We start from the raw sequence: 16,418 nt of genomic DNA, 5'->3' as shown, positions 1-16,418 counted from the left end.
TTGTTCAATGCAGATAAATCTGAAAGTTCTTTGCATCTGGACACGTGTCTACATAAAGCTGGCAGGGATCACATGCAAGGGTCAATTACACTCCGATACTTATGGCCAACCTTTGGAATCTGCCACCCAATCCTTGGTCCGCGTCCCAAAATGGGGATGGGGAAGAAATTGTGCACATTTGATCTTTTTCCACTCTAGCTTGAACTGACTTCAAAGTTAGCTGTCCCCCGCGGTGTCTCTTTCTCTTGTTGGACCTGGTGTACCTGGTCAGTGGCCTGTGCCTGCTACTCATACATACCCGCCATCATTTGGAATGCCTGAAAGTCAACAGTCTGCGATACCTGACCTCCCTAGAGCTCCCATTTTCTGTCTTCATCCAGACAGAGATTCTGAAATGCAAGGCCCTATTGACAACCACGGTCCATCTCAAGCTTTGGGCAATGCTGTAGTCGCGTTGCCGGAGCCCGTTCTTGCCAGTACTCCACAATCCCTTGTTAAGGTTAGTCTTTGCCAAACCTTGGTGATATGACTCTCACAGACATACAGAGGGGAAGAAACCAGGATGATGATAGGAACGAGGAGAAAATAGAGGCAACAAAGGTATTTTCAGCCAAGTATCGCACTATACATCTCCCTCAAGAACTTTCAGTATGTTATATCAGATAATCCGTTGGACTCCCGCAAGAAGAAGGGAAAGGAGGTGACTTCCCATTCTTCTTCCTAGACATGATGATCAATATGGTTGTATGTAGGCAGCAAGACATCTGACCCGAGTGGTGGCGGGTGCGGAATATGATAGCCATCTCAAAGATGCACTGATTCAGCTGCAAGCTGAGGTAACACTTATTCCACTGCAAGGCAACCATGACTGAGGCGTACTTCCTAGACCGAAGCCCTAAGGAATGCAAATAACAAGGGAGATGCGGAGCGTCAGCAGCTCCTCTCGAGAAGTCAAAAACTCGAAAACGACTTAAAGCAGCGAACGGAGGAAGCATGGTTGGCGAAGGTAGCTCTTGCACAACAAGAAACGGAAACTTTGTCCAGGGAGGTATTGGTGATCAATCATTATAGAAGCGCCCGCGATGATTTGGCGGAGAAACTCGCCGCCTTATCGAAAGAAAAGGATGCTCTAGTGGCTTCTTTAGATACCATCAAGACATCAGTCAAATTAGGAAACTCTGTGCCCATCCACATCGCTAACGAACCAGCTGCAGGGGTATCGTCTCTGGCACCCAGTGCACCAACAGCTCCCTCAAACCGAAACGCCACTCCGAATCCCAGTAACGCCTCTGAAACAGCTCCAGCTCCAGTTTCCTCCAGAGGGCCCAATGGAACGATACATGCACCAGATGAAGATGTGGTCATGAATGAGAGTCGCGGTGAAGATAGACACCGCATCTTTTTAGGGGGATTACACCGCAACATGGGACTAAAGAAAGGGAGGCCTGGAATAGGCGGACACGGCGTGAGGAGCTCAGCTTTTATCTTGAACATTCGGATACTCACCTATTCGTGTTTGACAGAGACCGAAAGGAGGAGGAGGTTCTCGACTATTCCTGGCATCGCCAAGCCCTAGTCCAGCCCCACAGCGCCAAGCCATGCCCATGGACAGTCACCGAGCACAATCTTTGGCATCCACAAGTCAGCCACCGCTTCCTATGCCTGGGCAACTATTGTCGAGCCGCTTCCCCCGTATACCAACAAATGACCCTTCTCGACGATTTCCTCTCCTACCGGAGGACCCGCTGGTTAACTCTGTCCCTCAGCATCCTCCACTGAATCAACCACCGATCACAGCCCAGTACCATATGCTGGATAACGAAAACTACCAGCCTCGCCAACGACAAAGTACTGCTCCTGTATGGCCTGAACATCCAGTGCCGCTGACAAGGGACGAAAATTGGCAGACTAATCCGCCTCTTCATTCCTCGGCTTGGCACCGCAACCAGTCAGCTCCTGCCTCAACTCCATCAGGAGGTGCTTCAGGTGACCCTGAGGACCCTAGGCTCGACGTCCTGATGGGTATGGTGGTAAGACTGACGCAAGCCGTGAGTTTAATTCAGAAGGGTGACAAGGGAAGAACTCCAGGAAGGAAAGGGCCTGTAGTGTTCCGTCAACCTCCTATTCGTGACCGCAATGAGTTCAGAACGGTACTGTTGGTACGTTGTTTGACTTTGCCGCCATTCCCCGCCAACATTATGAATACAGGGAGCCGTCCGTAAGGAAATGAACGGGCTAATGAAAATCCATCGCGACATCGAAGTGATCGATGCACCCAGAGCCTCCATTGAGGAAGTATCAGGCCATACTTCCAGAGGAGAGCCTGTCCCAAGTCTGCTAGACTTTCGTGTGTATTGGCCCCAGCTTGACGTCGACTGGAATCTAGAACTGGAGCAGCACTTTATGGAGGCCTTTGGGCAGAAATACCCATTGTTAATGACAGGCGAGCAATCAGAACAAACGCTACAGCAAATGTTCTATGACCGTCTCAGCAGGTTAAAAAAGAAGCGGGCAGAATATGGGCATCAAGAAGGAGAGAGTGCGGAACAACATCAAGCACGGGTGCTTGAGCAGCTTGGCTACACACAAGACCGACAACAGCTCAACACCCGAAGAGCGACGGTGTGTATTCCTGGTTTCTATATCAGATATGCGACCACTAAGGGATGTCCAGACTTTTCATGACAGGGAGGAAATCTGCAGTGGGAACTTGGTACAAAGTGACGGAAGGAGGGATCCTGCCTGGGGGACACTGCACTGGATGATAACTCAGCTGGGGGCTGGAGGAATGAGCTCGGATGAGAGTGACACAGATGAAGGCGGCAAGGAAATGTACCGCATAAAGCGCCTGCCTTGGCGAAACCCAAAGATCGTGGAGTACATGGAAGTCATCGACGCGGATTACAATGATGTAAATGCCTACGGACACAGAAGGGCTGGAAATCTGCGGCGAACGCGGATCCGGGACGAGGATATTGAGAGCAGTAGAGATGCGATAAAAGGATATCCCATCAATTTTTATGACAAACGATGGTATGACGACCTGTCGGCTCGACAACGTATTGCCCTCGAGGCGACTCCCGAGGTACCTCTACTTGAGTTCTCCTATGAAGCGCCTTAAAGCAAGAAATTTGTATGAAATAGTAGTCCTGTAATTGCTCTACCTTCCGTCGCTTACGTACTAGTCCAAATATTGAAATGTATTCCCCTCGCTCCTCAAGTCAGTACCGCCACGTCTTGGCCACGTCAAGCCGTTTCTTCACGTAGCTCCCTTGCTTCAGCCATGCCATAACCAAAAACCTCTGCTTTTCACCCACTTCAAAGCATCCTATAGAAAAATGACTGTCTGTAAGACCTCGTTGCGATCTGATTCTTCTAGAGTTTTTTGACTCGCTCTGCCAAACCAAGGCGAAGAACTACAATGCGCTGAAGATCATTGACTTCTGTCATGTGGAGGTCGAGCTGGTGTATGCGATCATCTTGCATTATTTGGGACGTGCTAAAACATTTGAATACGAAACCTGTATTGAAGAGCATACATTCCGCTCACAGGTTCCGAGTCCTATGTATATAGGATACTCGGTTATTCTGAACTACCCATGGGAAAATCTATTTGGGGTATCAATTCATCACGGCTTTTGCCGGCCTGGCTACCTTCGTTGACGGCGTTTGCTGGTCTCGTTGGCGGTCGTTGGCGGTCTGTCTACCTGACGATGCTGTGGAAAGTTTTCTATTCGTTCCCCCTTGTCGCCATCTTGTTCTGTCAACGGTTGAATATCCACCCGTCCTTTCTTTTCCGTCTTCTCTCTGTTTCTGTTGCTGTGGATCTGTTCTATCCGTTCTCCTCCGTCATCTTGTGTTTATTTTCTTTTCCTCTTTTCTTTTATTTCTTATTGTTTTCGTCACGTTGTTCTCTCTTTATGTTCTGACCTTTTTTTTACTCGGTAATATATTTCTGGCTCGACTGGTCACAATGTTTTTTTGCGGCTTGTACTACATTTCGGTGCTCAACATGCCGTCCTTTTCTCCCGTCTCTACATCGTCCTGATGCCTCTTCGACTTCTCCTGCGTCAAGTTTGTTGCAATCATGAATGACGAAGCTGTCGTCAAGATATACAAGACCTGCTCAAAAGTCAGCAAACGCTGACTAAGGGGAAAAAAAGTCGAGAGACGCTTACATCCACACTTCCCTCAAAGGTTCTGCGTCCGTTTTGCTCCTGTCGACAGCCCTGTCCTCCTGAGGCAAGTGGAAGAGTCGATTGGTTTACTTAGTCTGCAGCGCCGCCTCTGTCGGACTATATCCTTGTAATCCATGAGAGCGCCGCATATATGAAGCTGGAGACCTTCGAAGATGAGGAGCCGATTGGTTCATGTCAAAGGCTTTGCAGCGCACTGAGCACATTCTTGTAATCCATGAGAGCAGCGCATACATGATCCAGGAAACAGCGATTCGTGAACGTGAACACCCAGCCCAGCCCGTATACCATCCTGATAGCATGGAAGTTCGCTATGCTATGGTGCGGAGAAGCTCAGGGGCTGATATGTACTCATCAAAGCCATCGTAAAGAAAGGGATGTGACTCGTAATAGCGGATGCGGAAAGCTTGCTATAACGGGAGGGACCAGTTCCAGAAGAGGTACCTATAAACAAATCAACATACATTGAAAAGAGGATAATGGCTAACACACTACCTTGCGTCAAATCCACAAACTACCACCAATTGCAACAGAATGAGTGGGTACCAGAAATGAAATCAAGACTCCCTCAGCTGCTGGATTCGAATGGACATAACATTCCACTGAGGCGTTAGTCACCGATCCCTTCCCAGTTTCAAAATGATCATTGAACAGGAAATTCCAGCTAAACGAAATGGAAAGGCGGAGGAAAGATGAGCTGAACGACAATCTCAATTATTGTTCCACAGGGAGAAGTGGATGATAATGGTAATAGCGAATCACACATAAACAACTCGTCCACCACCCACCAGGCAACGGTTCCGGCCTCTAACTTCGACATCAGCCGGAATACCTTAGCTCAGCTCAAAAACTAGGCAGAAAACAAACGACCTTGGATTAGTCAAACATCAGTAACTGTATATTAAATATCAAGGAGAAAGACATCTCTACTTTGTCCTAGCTCAAGAAGCCATCTGGCCAAATCATTTTCCCAGATTGGCAGAGATTGGTCCATCCCTCTGAATGCTGAACGTGAATACGTAGACAGGAGGGGCACTTCCAGGACTGTTGGATATTATTAAGAAAGGAGGTCTGGCTGCGACCCCAGTGACGGTTCAAACATGGGCATCTCCCTGGGTGCCGACATCATTTTCACTACCACTGACAACTATCCAACAAGAAAGTCAGTAAACACCGAATAGAGGATACCGACAAAAAACGAACCTATACATGCCTTCTTTCTCCTGAAAAAGGGCGCGCCCCCTTCCCTAGTATGCCTTACACCTTGGAATGCTCGATTCCGGTAGTGAAGCTCGCCAGCTGGTGAGTATCACGCCCATCATTCATCCTATCCATGCGTGCATAGGAAGGACTTGATCATCTTCTTGAGGGTAATTTCCATGAGGACCCCCAGCTCAGGTTATGGAACGTGAACAATATGAGCATGAACAGATGCGTGTAAGAATGAGAATGAGAATGAAGGGCCGTTTGAGGATGCGATCCCCAGAACACGTCTCTTTGCCAGCAGCACACTGAGCATATTCTTGTCAGCTAAGTATGCACTGAAATCCATGAGTGCGCACGATTGAGGCTGTGGAACGGCGCACAAGGGAAGAATGCCAGGATTAGAGGGTTGACATGCAGGAGGGAAGATAACATGAGTATTGAGTGCAATTATGATGAGTGCACCTATAAGATGCGAACAATGAGCTAGACACCACTTGAGCAGATCACGGAGAAGGGAACAAAGATGCGACTTCAAGCTTCAAGCGTCATCCATACGTCGGCGCCTGCAGTCTGTGCATGCTTGCGGTTGCGACAGCCATCGTCAGCACAATACAAAACCTGCTAAAAAGTCAACAAACACTGACAAGGAAAACAACACCAGCACTACTTATGTCGACGCTTCCCTAACCCATTTCAGCCAATTCGAAAACCCTGTCCTCACCAAGCGACTGATCAGTCTACTCTGCAGCACCGTCCCTTTGTCTTTGTAGTCCTTGAGAGCGACGCATACGTGACCCAGGACACCATGTCTCTCAAACATAATACCAAGCTCGAGTAAACAAGAGCCTGGTCATTGGTTGCTCCACTGGCTTTTTGCTTGCAAGGAGGACGTCAATCAGGCTGTTGAAGTTGTCCAAAGGAAGCGACACAGGACATGAGAAGCTCGCTGTGATGGGGAGCACCAGCTCCAGACCTGATACCTGGCGCCGTGCTGAACATGGCAGGGTAGCGGACCTCGCTACAGTCCGTGTTTGCTAACATCTGAATAGACGACTCAGGGCAAAGAGGTACAGAAATGAATGGATACCAAAAATCATTGCTCGCGCAAGACTTTGGCATAGCGAAACGAGAAGGCGACAGGGAGGGGAGTCGTCTTGAATTCAGAAGGAAGATGGAGATAGTATGGCAATAGCAAATCATAGATGACTCATTGACATCACCTTGAAGTGACGATTTGCCATCTAATCCCGCTGGAAACCTTGACATGGCTTGCAACGGCTTTGTTTGGTTGGTAGGGTTGAAAGACTAGTCAAGTATTAGGAACTGCAGGCATCGAGAAGAAAAGCCAATCTACCTCGACGGCATCATCATGACGGTCTGGCGAATCATTATTGTGCTGCCCACTTGGCCCACTAATAATAGGTCATGCTCTGAACCTCCAGACGTTGCCAGGATGGAAGTTTGGTTGCAGCTCCTGACTTGATGGTTCCAGTGTAGGCGCGACGGCGTCTTGATCTTCAGCTTCAATTCTCCCAATGAGGACCCTGCCAAAACGTCAGTAAACGCCAAAAGAAAGGATACCTGACAAGACACATACCAGAACCTGACGGTGCGCCCGATTCGCCTGCATCTACCTGACACGTCAACACCTCCGAGAATCATCTCGTTCCAGTTCCTGAAGCTCTTCAATTGGGGGTCAGTTCTCATCCCATCCATGCGGGGGAACGGAACGTTGGGAAGGGCACGTGGGAGTAAGTGTTTCACATGGTTATGAGGATGCCTTAGCTTGAGATATGGAATGCAAAGGAACGGCACGGGCAGGTATTGGAGGCCGCAGTCGAGGGGTGCGAATTAGGTCATAGAATGTTCTCGGCGCCATATCGATATCCAGGAAGGTTGTTGCGGTTATGAGCATCGTCGTCAACACCAGTGAAGACCTGCTGAAAAGTCAGCGAACGCTAACGAGGGAACAATGTCGAGAGATGCACCAGCACTGCCGTAGTCACCTTATCCATCTTGCTCAAACCAAACCCCTGCCTGTACATGCTCCATCGAGTAGATAGCTATAGCTCTGTGTTGTAGTGAAGCGAGCCGATTGGTTCACGTTCATGTTAATGAACATGAAAGGGTTCTGTATCGCCTTCCTTTTGTCAGTAGTACATCCTAGGATCCATCTGCTGAGATGCGTGAGTTCGTGATAGTGGAGACTGTCGAGCATTGCATTGTTGGGTACGACCTGGGTGCCAAAAAAAAATAGAATAAGCTTCTCTGACATAAAGCTAAGAGCCCGAGCTTGCTTACGTGTGATAATCATCTCGATGATGGAAATACAGAGAGAAAATCACGAGTAACCGACGCTTGGCTCATGGCAGTGGATGAAAAGCAACGTGTGATGATGTTTGTTTGTTTGGGGCCTTTTGCTTGCTGGCCTCGAGATTTCGGATCATCCTTTCTCCGGCTCTTTGCTCTCCCTCTCGATCGCCAGAAGGGTCACCGATCACTCACGGTTCATCCTGGATGGTGGGTAGAAGAAGGCTTGTTTCATTATGGACAAGAACCAACAGATACAAACATTTCGCGGAGAAAGACGCGTAGCTGATGGGAACCTCATTGCGCTTTGGAGACCCAGCCCATGTCATGCGATGGGCTGACATCACTTGAGCGGATGTTCAATAGCAGCAAGGATGATAACGGGACCATAGAGAAGGGACCGACTGCAGGCTTCATCCCTAGGTTCAGATTTGAACGTCAACGCCGGGTATCAGTCCAGCTCGAAGACAACACACAAAAAAGGAAACATAGTATCCAGAAACCTTGACACGATGAGGAACGACGAAGCCTTAGTGACTGGTCATCACCCCCAATAAAGACCTTCTAAAAAATCAGGGAATGACGACCAAGGAAAACAACACAGAGAGACGCACCAGCACTACCTCAAATCAGCCTACATATACTCATCCTTATACTCCGCATCCAATTTTCTCGAAGCCGCGTCGAGTAGAAGAGGCGGTGCAGTGAAGAGGCCGATTGGTTCACGCCAAACAAGGGCTCATCTTGTCAGCGCCTTTCTCCTTTTCGTGAGCTGCTCCCAGGATCCAGAGCGTATGCGATCCGGGAGACTGCCACATTCACCATCAAGTCTATGATGAACGCTGATGTTGAAATCAAGCCGATCCGGTGAGACTTTCTCCTACACGCACTGATCACTTCACAAGATCCCAGCTAAACGAAACGAGAAGACGACAGGGAGGAGCGACCAGCTGAACAACAAGCAAGGTTGTCATTCAACAGGGAGAGGAGAATGATATGGCAATAACGAATCATAATGACTCGTTCACCATCAGATGATGATTCCGCCCTCTAATCCATGCCAGCCGGAATATCTTCGCAAGACTAGGTCAAACAGCTCAGTGGGTATAAACATCGAGAAGAAAACTCGGTCTACCTCATAAAATCACGAGCTCCAGGCGAGCAGTGCAGCAGTTGAACCTCTATACTGGAAGAACGGTGCCAGGATCATTACAGGAAAAGGAAGGTTGGCTGCGACATCCTACTTGACATTCCTGGCATCAGCTCGTGATAGTCAGCTTCAGCTCCTGTACTCCCCACGATAGCCTTGTCAAAATGTTCAGGAAACGCCTAAGAAATGATATCTGACGGGACACATACCAGAACCTGACGTGCGCCTGATCCGCCTCACCCTCGAGAATCACCTTGTGTATCCCGTTCCCCAGTTCCTCAATTAGGGTTCGGATCTCGTCCCAGGTTTGTGGTGTTGGAACGGACGGAGGGAGTAGTACGAGCGCAGGTATACCGAAGACATCCAGCTCTGGTTATGAGTGGGAGGTGTACGTGACTTGGTGGGACGGCATGCACAGGGCATTGAAAGAGGTGGTCGAGATGCAACTCAAGCTGTAGAATGTTCTCGGCATCGTATCGATGTCCAGAAGCTCGTTGTGGTCAGGAACATGGTCGTCAGTATACGCGTGACCTGCTAATAAGTCAGTGAACGCTAACGAGGAGGTACAATGTCGAGAGACGTACCAGCACTGTTGTATTCGCTTTCATACACTGATTATCTCTCTTTCCTGCATCGCATCCTTGGCCATATGCGAGTAGAAGACGCCGTGTTGCAGTCAGCGAAGAGGGCTGGTTGGTTCATGTTAATGGGCTCTGTTGTCTATAGCAGCGCCTCCCTCTTGTCAGTAGCACATTAAGCGCAGATCCAATCTGCATCAGCCCTTTCCCGGACAGCTCGATCGTTCACTTCTTTCGCTTCCCTTTTGAGATTATCGTTGGACTGTGCAGATATATCAATCCAAGAAGGTGCATGATGAAGGCATGCAACGTACTTCCTGTTAGGATTCTGCCAAAATCTGGGTACGCGAGCACGAGGCGAGGAGTGTGATCGAAGTGAGGTAAGAGTAATTAGAAATGATGTATGTCGTTAAGAAATAGAACGGATTCCAGCGAGGGTTCGTGAGGAGACCCGAGTGGTCTGGTTTGCGAGATAAAGGATACTAGTAAGCGCGAAGCAATTACTAGAGGGAAATAGCCAGTAAGCATGGAGCAATTACCGATATAGAAAGCCTGTAAGCGCGAAGCTATTATGGGCTGTGGATGAAGGCAAGCGCTAAGCGTAACCTTCGGGTTGGTATTGGAAAGCGCTAAGTGTATCCAATGAGTTGTTCAGCAAGTGCTAGGCATAACTGAGGGTTCACGCAGTGGTGGTAAGTTGAAAGTAATAGATTGGCTAAGATTCTCATCCAATGGTTCTCTACAAATTTATATACTAAGGAAAGGTTCGAGTCATTATTATTCTACAATGTTCCGTAATATTCTAGTATCAGTAAGAAGAATAGAGAATGCAAGAGAAGATAAGAGAAATTATGAGCGAGTCACTGTTAAAACCGAGGAGGCCGAGTATGGGCATGTGTTGACTCATGCACTGAATCAACGGATACCCAATATCCATAACACTTCCAAGAGCTCCACTTCAGTCATATGCCGGTGATGTCACGACATATCAAGGCAACAATCAGCACAGACAGAGTAGGAGAGCAAGAGATAAACAATGAGTAAAAGAACAGACGGAAGACAACGAGGGGTGCGATCACGCACAGAAGCCTTTCATGTTCGATCTTTCTATTTCCCACGGGATACTCAGCGCTTCTTTGACTTCGTCTGATCGGTCAAATTCTCCCTTCCATGCCTATTTGTCTACTAATTTAGCTGGTATAAAAATAAAAATAAAAATACATAGGACTCAGACCTGCCACGCGGATGCGCTGGCCCTCACCAACTAGTTGGTCAGCCTCTAGTCAACATGTTGACTGTGCGTTATCAGCACATCAAGAATGCTCACCTAAAGCACGTCCTTGTCAAAGGTGTCAATCCATGGATGGATCCAGATGATTTTTTTAGGCTATCTCCGAATTACACCAGCACGTTGAATAAATGGAAGGAGGAAGACTTGGAAATCGAACTTGTAGCTTGCTGGGATGAAGGGACAATCGACCTTTTGGACGATGTGGAGTAAAGAATCATGTTTGCTGGAAGGAGTACTGGAGTACTCACTACCAAGGTAGCGGGAATATAACAACTACCGGCGTTCTGTTTTCTCATTTCTGCCCCATAGTACTATCATCATTCCATTACAGAGATTTGTTGTCTCAGTATATCCAACACATATAGTATCATATGGAAATACAGTAAAAAGACAAAGCAGAACCACATCACAGAGGCTTACTTTGATAATACGCAGAGCGGGGCTACGAAACAGGCGGAAGTCGACACAGGGTGTCCATAGATTGAAAAAAGGGCAAATAAGACAGGGATCGCAGTAAAGGGATAGTGATAGGAGAAAAGAAGTATGTGGCACACTTTATAAGCAAGCAATTAACAGTTTTCCAATCGCCAGCTTTGGATGGTCGATTACGCAGCGAGACTCCTCGAAGACTCCTTCTGGCGCAGTGAGCAGTAACCCCTTACCCCAGCTTGCAGACTTTGACAATTTGCTGGAATTTACAGCAGCAATCCTACACGGTGGTCCTTAGCTTAGAAGAAAGTTGAAACTTAAAACCAGAAACGTCTACTCACGATAGCAGAACACCTGCCGGACCCCGGTGCATTGCAGCAGCACAAACATCGTCACCAAGAATGCTCTGGGGGTACGTCCGACCGTCCCAAGTCTGGATGCAAAAATCAGATACGAAAGTGGTTGCCGACATGAGAAGTACGTACATTGCACCCGTGCACCCTCCACCCGAGTTCCACAGAAATAGAATAGAATAGCACCACATTCAAGACGCCGTGTCCTTGCTCATCGGACGTCGATAGGTTGTGGCAGGGCGAAGGTTGTTGTCTGAGAATACGCGTGTACGAGTCTTGAAGTCTTGAAGCCTGAAATTGAATCTTGACACTTGACAGTGTACTCAATGATTAGTAAAAAGGCGGTCATAGGCGTGGCAAGGACATACCACATTTTCGCAACACATGCTTGCGAACATCTACTTTAGTGCTACATTTCCCAAAGACCTCAATGACATTGTACCCCTCCTCGCCGAACATGTAACTTACAGCGAATATTGAGGTATCTTCCGTTTGACAAGGAATTTGGTGGTGTCGGACCATGTACCAGTGTTTGAAGGCGACAGCGAGGTCGGAGCTTTCGAAAGTGGATCTAGCACGAAGCTCGTGGTACACTCTGTAAAATATGAGTGAGAACAAGTAGAGTGACAAACGACATATGTACTCACGACGGTGTTCGACGTTGGTGCAGACGAGCACGGGACTTGCTTTTACAGTCTCTGCATGGGAGTCAACGGCATGGCAATAGATGAAGAGGCCGTACAAGCATGTATCATAGTTATCACCTCGAAAGACAATAGCTCCATCAAATGTGGTATTTGCGGACCGCAGAGAACGTCCTTGTCACAACAAGGCCGCTCCCACTACCAAGGGCGGGAAAAACGCACCAAAAGTGTACTGAACATCATCTTAGTGTTCGCTCTCCCATGTCATGCCTAGAGTAAGCATCCTTCTGAAGATCAAGCTCTCGGGCCAAAGAGAGCAGAACGGACATCTGTCTGCAAAGGGAATATTGGCGCACACTTGAGCTGATTGATCTGGCACTGTCTCACTTACTCCTGGTTAATATGGTGAATAACTTCCCAATTTTCATCGCAGAAACGGATGACTTTCCATAACGATTTGGAGTTCCAAAAGGGCTTTCAGATGTATATTAAAATTATTTAGAATCCAAGTATCGTAGATTTTCAAACCATAACACCGTTATCCTTGACCTTGTAGATTCTGAAATAAACAGTTCTTTGCCCGATCTTGATTTGCTCTGCTTTTGGACTCTGACCACATGGACGACACGGATAGGAATGGCGGCCATCCTCAGTGGTGAAGAACTGGAGTTCCTGGGGGTGGACAGGATCAGACATAGAGAATATAAATATCAGCTAGTGCTTCAAGGAGGTGCTGAAAAAGACAAAAAATGCCCGCACTTTATATTGGCAAGAACACATCACCACTCAGCGAAATTACATGATGACGGGATGCAAAGTCTCTGTAGGATACATCTTTTCCCAAACATCAGAGTCCCACCCTTCATTATCTCCCACAAAATTGCGACAGGATGAGCAAAGGGTGTCACTAAATAGAATGTTATTGGCCAGCAGACAGGACAAAACCGGGGAAACTGACAGGAAACTGATCTGAGGGCGAATTGGTGAGCATCCTCAACATTTTCACGGTCCAACGGTGTGTCGGGAGGATGGAAAAGTACAAGTTCAGTTAAATTACTGCCAGCTAATTAAGGAGCGCGTCGTCGCCGCGTCTGATTGGAATTGAAAGAAAATTGAAATACGGCATCCCAAAAGAGGAAGCTGGCATTTGGAACAGGTTTGGATGACAGTTTGAAGCTGGAAGAGGGCACACCAAAAAAAATGAAATTTCAGCTGAATTTCTAATTGTCCAAAACTAAATAAGAAACTGGTGAGATACCATATATAGGTATGCACCCTCTCCCGCCCTAAGGCGGGATGAAGCGGGATACCTATATATGGGTGTTTCTTAGTTTTGGAATTAGTTTCTGACGAACAAAGACTCGGCTGAAATTTTACTTTTTTTGGTGTGGGGGTCCGAGGCCTCATCCAGATAGGTGGTTTGGAAGTGGGTCGAACGATCCTGAAATTTTTGAAACAGCTTACCAATCGCACCGGCATGTCGGCAAGTCACACTCTAGAACAAAATCTGACCATTCTAAACGTTATGGAAAGTCATCCAATATCAGGCTGTCTTGGTTGTATCTTGGACTAGTTCATTAAAGATGAAAGAGAGGAGGAACGTGGTGGGGAGGGTGTCATTCGGAGAAGTCGGTCAGTCCTGCGAGGTGCTGGTGACTAATACCTGCAAAGAATTCAGAAAGAGAATGGCAGTCAGCCGCCCGGCATTGAGGCCATCGCGTGCCGCATGCTTGCCGTAAACCAGCCCGATAAAGACAGATATAATTGTTCATGCCATCTCAATTGCAGGTAATTTGAGCTCGTTGAAACCTCAAACACAACTATCATTTGACAACTTTTTATGGTCATGAAAAGATGGATCCATTGTCTGTAACAGTCTCCTTAGGCTTCAGACTTTACCTCAAGCCCAATCATCACTCAGGTCATCCGACAGGATGTCTGGCCCCTCCCTCTCCTGCTGCTGAGGTGACCAGCTGCCATATTTTGGCCTATAATAAAAGTTCACACAGCCTTCCTGCCTCTTCTGCTCCCTCTCTATCTCTTCAACGCATTGCTTCAATGCTGCAACCATTCTGACCAACTTGGCAACCTTCACGTCCTGGACAGCTTGTACAGGGCTTGAGACCGCCCCATACAAAATATTGCCTTGCCTCATTGGTCTTTCAGAGGGACTTTGGGCAGGGATGGCCTGATCAGGTTGGGATGCCGGTATCCAGCACGTCGCTATAGTAGGAGGCGGATTCCTCAAGTGAATATCATGGCTAGGAACTGTTGGGAGCCGTTGCAGAGTAGGAGGGAGACCGTACAAAGGATTTTCGGGTGTCAGAAGAGGTGGTGAATGATCACAGACACCCTTGCTCTGCAGTAGAGGTGCTTCCATCACGGGGGCCGACTCTCGGGACTTGCTTCCTTCACGTTCGAGCAACTCGAGCTCCTGGTTTCTGACCCTGAGCTGTAACAGACTCTCCTTTAGGTGATCTCACTCCATGGTTAAGACAGCAACCTGGGACTTCCAATCATCCTGAGGGATTTTTCCTTCCATCTGCCTTGTCTCCTTGTTCTGCATCGGCGCCTGCGCCTGCGCCTGGGGCAAATTCGTTCTCAGGAGTTCTTCTCGCAGTATCTGTTATTCTATACCAATAAGACATGAATAGAGCTTCGTTGACGGATGTACCTGAGGTAATATGTCCGTGCGGATATGCCCAGCACAGCTTGAGTCTCCCTCAGCAAGGGCGGGCTGTTTTCCCTTGGCGTTCAGCAGCAGTCGTGCATCTCCATCTGAGGCCTGACAAACAAAACAATCAATTCCAATGCTCTAGTGATCGACAGCGAGAGGTATACTTCATTTACATTGATTCTCTCTACATCACCTGCATCCTCTGCACTCCTTCTTCTCTGCAAATAAATGAAGTATGTGGAGTAGGGACGGGGCAATAATGAATACCTTGTTGGCTAGTGGAATGGCCTCTGCAGCGAGGTCCTGCGAGATCATCTTCTGATAGGAGGAGACAGAGTGCGTGATGGGCACCGCTTGGAGGGAGGTGATTCTCCGTGATGTAAGTAACTGGGCTGGTAAACCAGGTTCAGTCATCAATTCAGAGGTACGGCCGGAGCTTTGCTGTCGGGGTGTGGATCAGACACAGCACCATGACAGTGGAATGATTTACTCACTGCAGTTACAATGGAGGAGGGGATGAAAGACTGGAGCTTGTTCTGTTGAGAGCGAGACATGATAGTACTACAACAAAGCAGTACACCTCGACCCACCAGCTTTATACATACTGCCAACAGGCTTCCAGATGCAAAGAACGTTCAGATTTATCTGCATTCTACACACAATAGCTATGGATCTCCGAGTTACTTCGGAGAGACAAGTAGGGAAAACGAACAATGGATTGGGTTGGGTTACGACAAGGTGGCGCTTTTCGGAACAAGGACCATCTGTAGTACAATCGACGTCGAGTATGGAGCGTCGCACGGTCTCGGATAGATTTACTCATAAAGGATCACGGACGTAAGGCTGGTATGAGAACAAACGAATCGCTCATTTCTTTGTCCTGTCCTGTTTGGCAACCCATAGCTCCATATTGGTTTTTCTTGCAACCGTTTGCTATTGTTATACATATCTCCACCGAGAGCATCTGGACCAGAAATTCGACAACGCAGGTAGTCTGCGCACACGGCCAGGGATTTCATAAAATCCCAATGCGGATGGAAGCTGGCACCATTTGTTCGTAATACTGGCGAGTGACTCTCGAGTACAACAATGGGCCTATAGAGGCCGATAAATCACCAGATGCACTCGCAGCGGGAAAGGTGGAGGCTCCAGGAGGGGATTGCGGTGCAGGGAAGATAGGGAGTTTTTGCACATAAAAATGTGACTGAATTAATGCATTTTATTGCCGAATTCATGAACGAGAGATTTCGGGAGAGGGAAATAAATATATGTCCTAGAGCAACATAGACAAGTTTGGTAGCGACCCTCGATAGATGCCAGAATGCCATCGTCCCGCAAACAAATGTCTCCCAAAACCAGAGTGAGCACTGAGTTCCATTGACCTGTATGCCGTGTAATCACCACTACCATACGCGCCTGATGATCCGAGCGAGGATATACTCGACTTCAAACCCAGGGGGAGCTTTTGTTCCTGTGCTCACACACATCCGGTCCAACAACCGCTTCCCATTCATTGAGGGTGTATTCTCTGGGATGGATATGCAGCCCTTCATCCATGATAAGGTCGTCGAGGTTTATTGGTGG

General features: G+C 47.9%; 3 protein-coding genes across 3 annotated transcripts; 1 reads left to right on the top strand and 2 right to left on the bottom strand.

Annotated features, from left to right (window-relative positions):
• Window positions 1–2,761: 2,761 nt before the first annotated feature.
• EV420DRAFT_1215524 (uncharacterized protein) lies at window positions 2,762–3,046 on the top strand (the record flags this gene model as incomplete). Its single annotated transcript, XM_060466401.1, has 1 exon — window positions 2,762–3,046. A coding segment is annotated over one exon (285 nt), but the record flags the coding sequence as incomplete, so codon positions are not given.
• Window positions 3,047–11,286: 8,240 nt separating this feature from the next.
• EV420DRAFT_1487589 (uncharacterized protein) lies at window positions 11,287–12,853 on the bottom strand (the record flags this gene model as incomplete). The annotated part of the gene is made up of 7 exons (XM_060470537.1): window positions 11,287–11,440; window positions 11,502–11,593; window positions 11,646–11,804; window positions 11,982–12,108; window positions 12,161–12,211; window positions 12,549–12,631; window positions 12,686–12,853. The coding sequence occupies 7 exons, from the start codon at window positions 12,851–12,853 to the stop codon at window positions 11,287–11,289; spliced, it is 834 nt and encodes a 277-aa protein (XP_060322231.1).
• Window positions 12,854–14,057: 1,204 nt separating this feature from the next.
• EV420DRAFT_1652608 (uncharacterized protein) lies at window positions 14,058–15,388 on the bottom strand (the record flags this gene model as incomplete). The annotated part of the gene is made up of 6 exons (XM_060478667.1): window positions 14,058–14,598; window positions 14,641–14,780; window positions 14,832–14,942; window positions 14,999–15,052; window positions 15,102–15,275; window positions 15,329–15,388. The coding sequence occupies 6 exons, from the start codon at window positions 15,386–15,388 to the stop codon at window positions 14,058–14,060; spliced, it is 1,080 nt and encodes a 359-aa protein (XP_060322230.1).
• Between the last annotated feature and the right edge of the window lie 1,030 nt (window positions 15,389–16,418).

The sequence above is a fragment of the Desarmillaria tabescens genome (assembly GCF_030435595.1).
Source record: "Desarmillaria tabescens strain CCBAS 213 chromosome Unknown EV420scaffold_129, whole genome shotgun sequence".
Taxonomy (NCBI): domain Eukaryota; kingdom Fungi; phylum Basidiomycota; class Agaricomycetes; order Agaricales; family Physalacriaceae; genus Desarmillaria; species Desarmillaria tabescens.
This window is presented reverse-complemented; position numbering and strand designations above follow the sequence as displayed.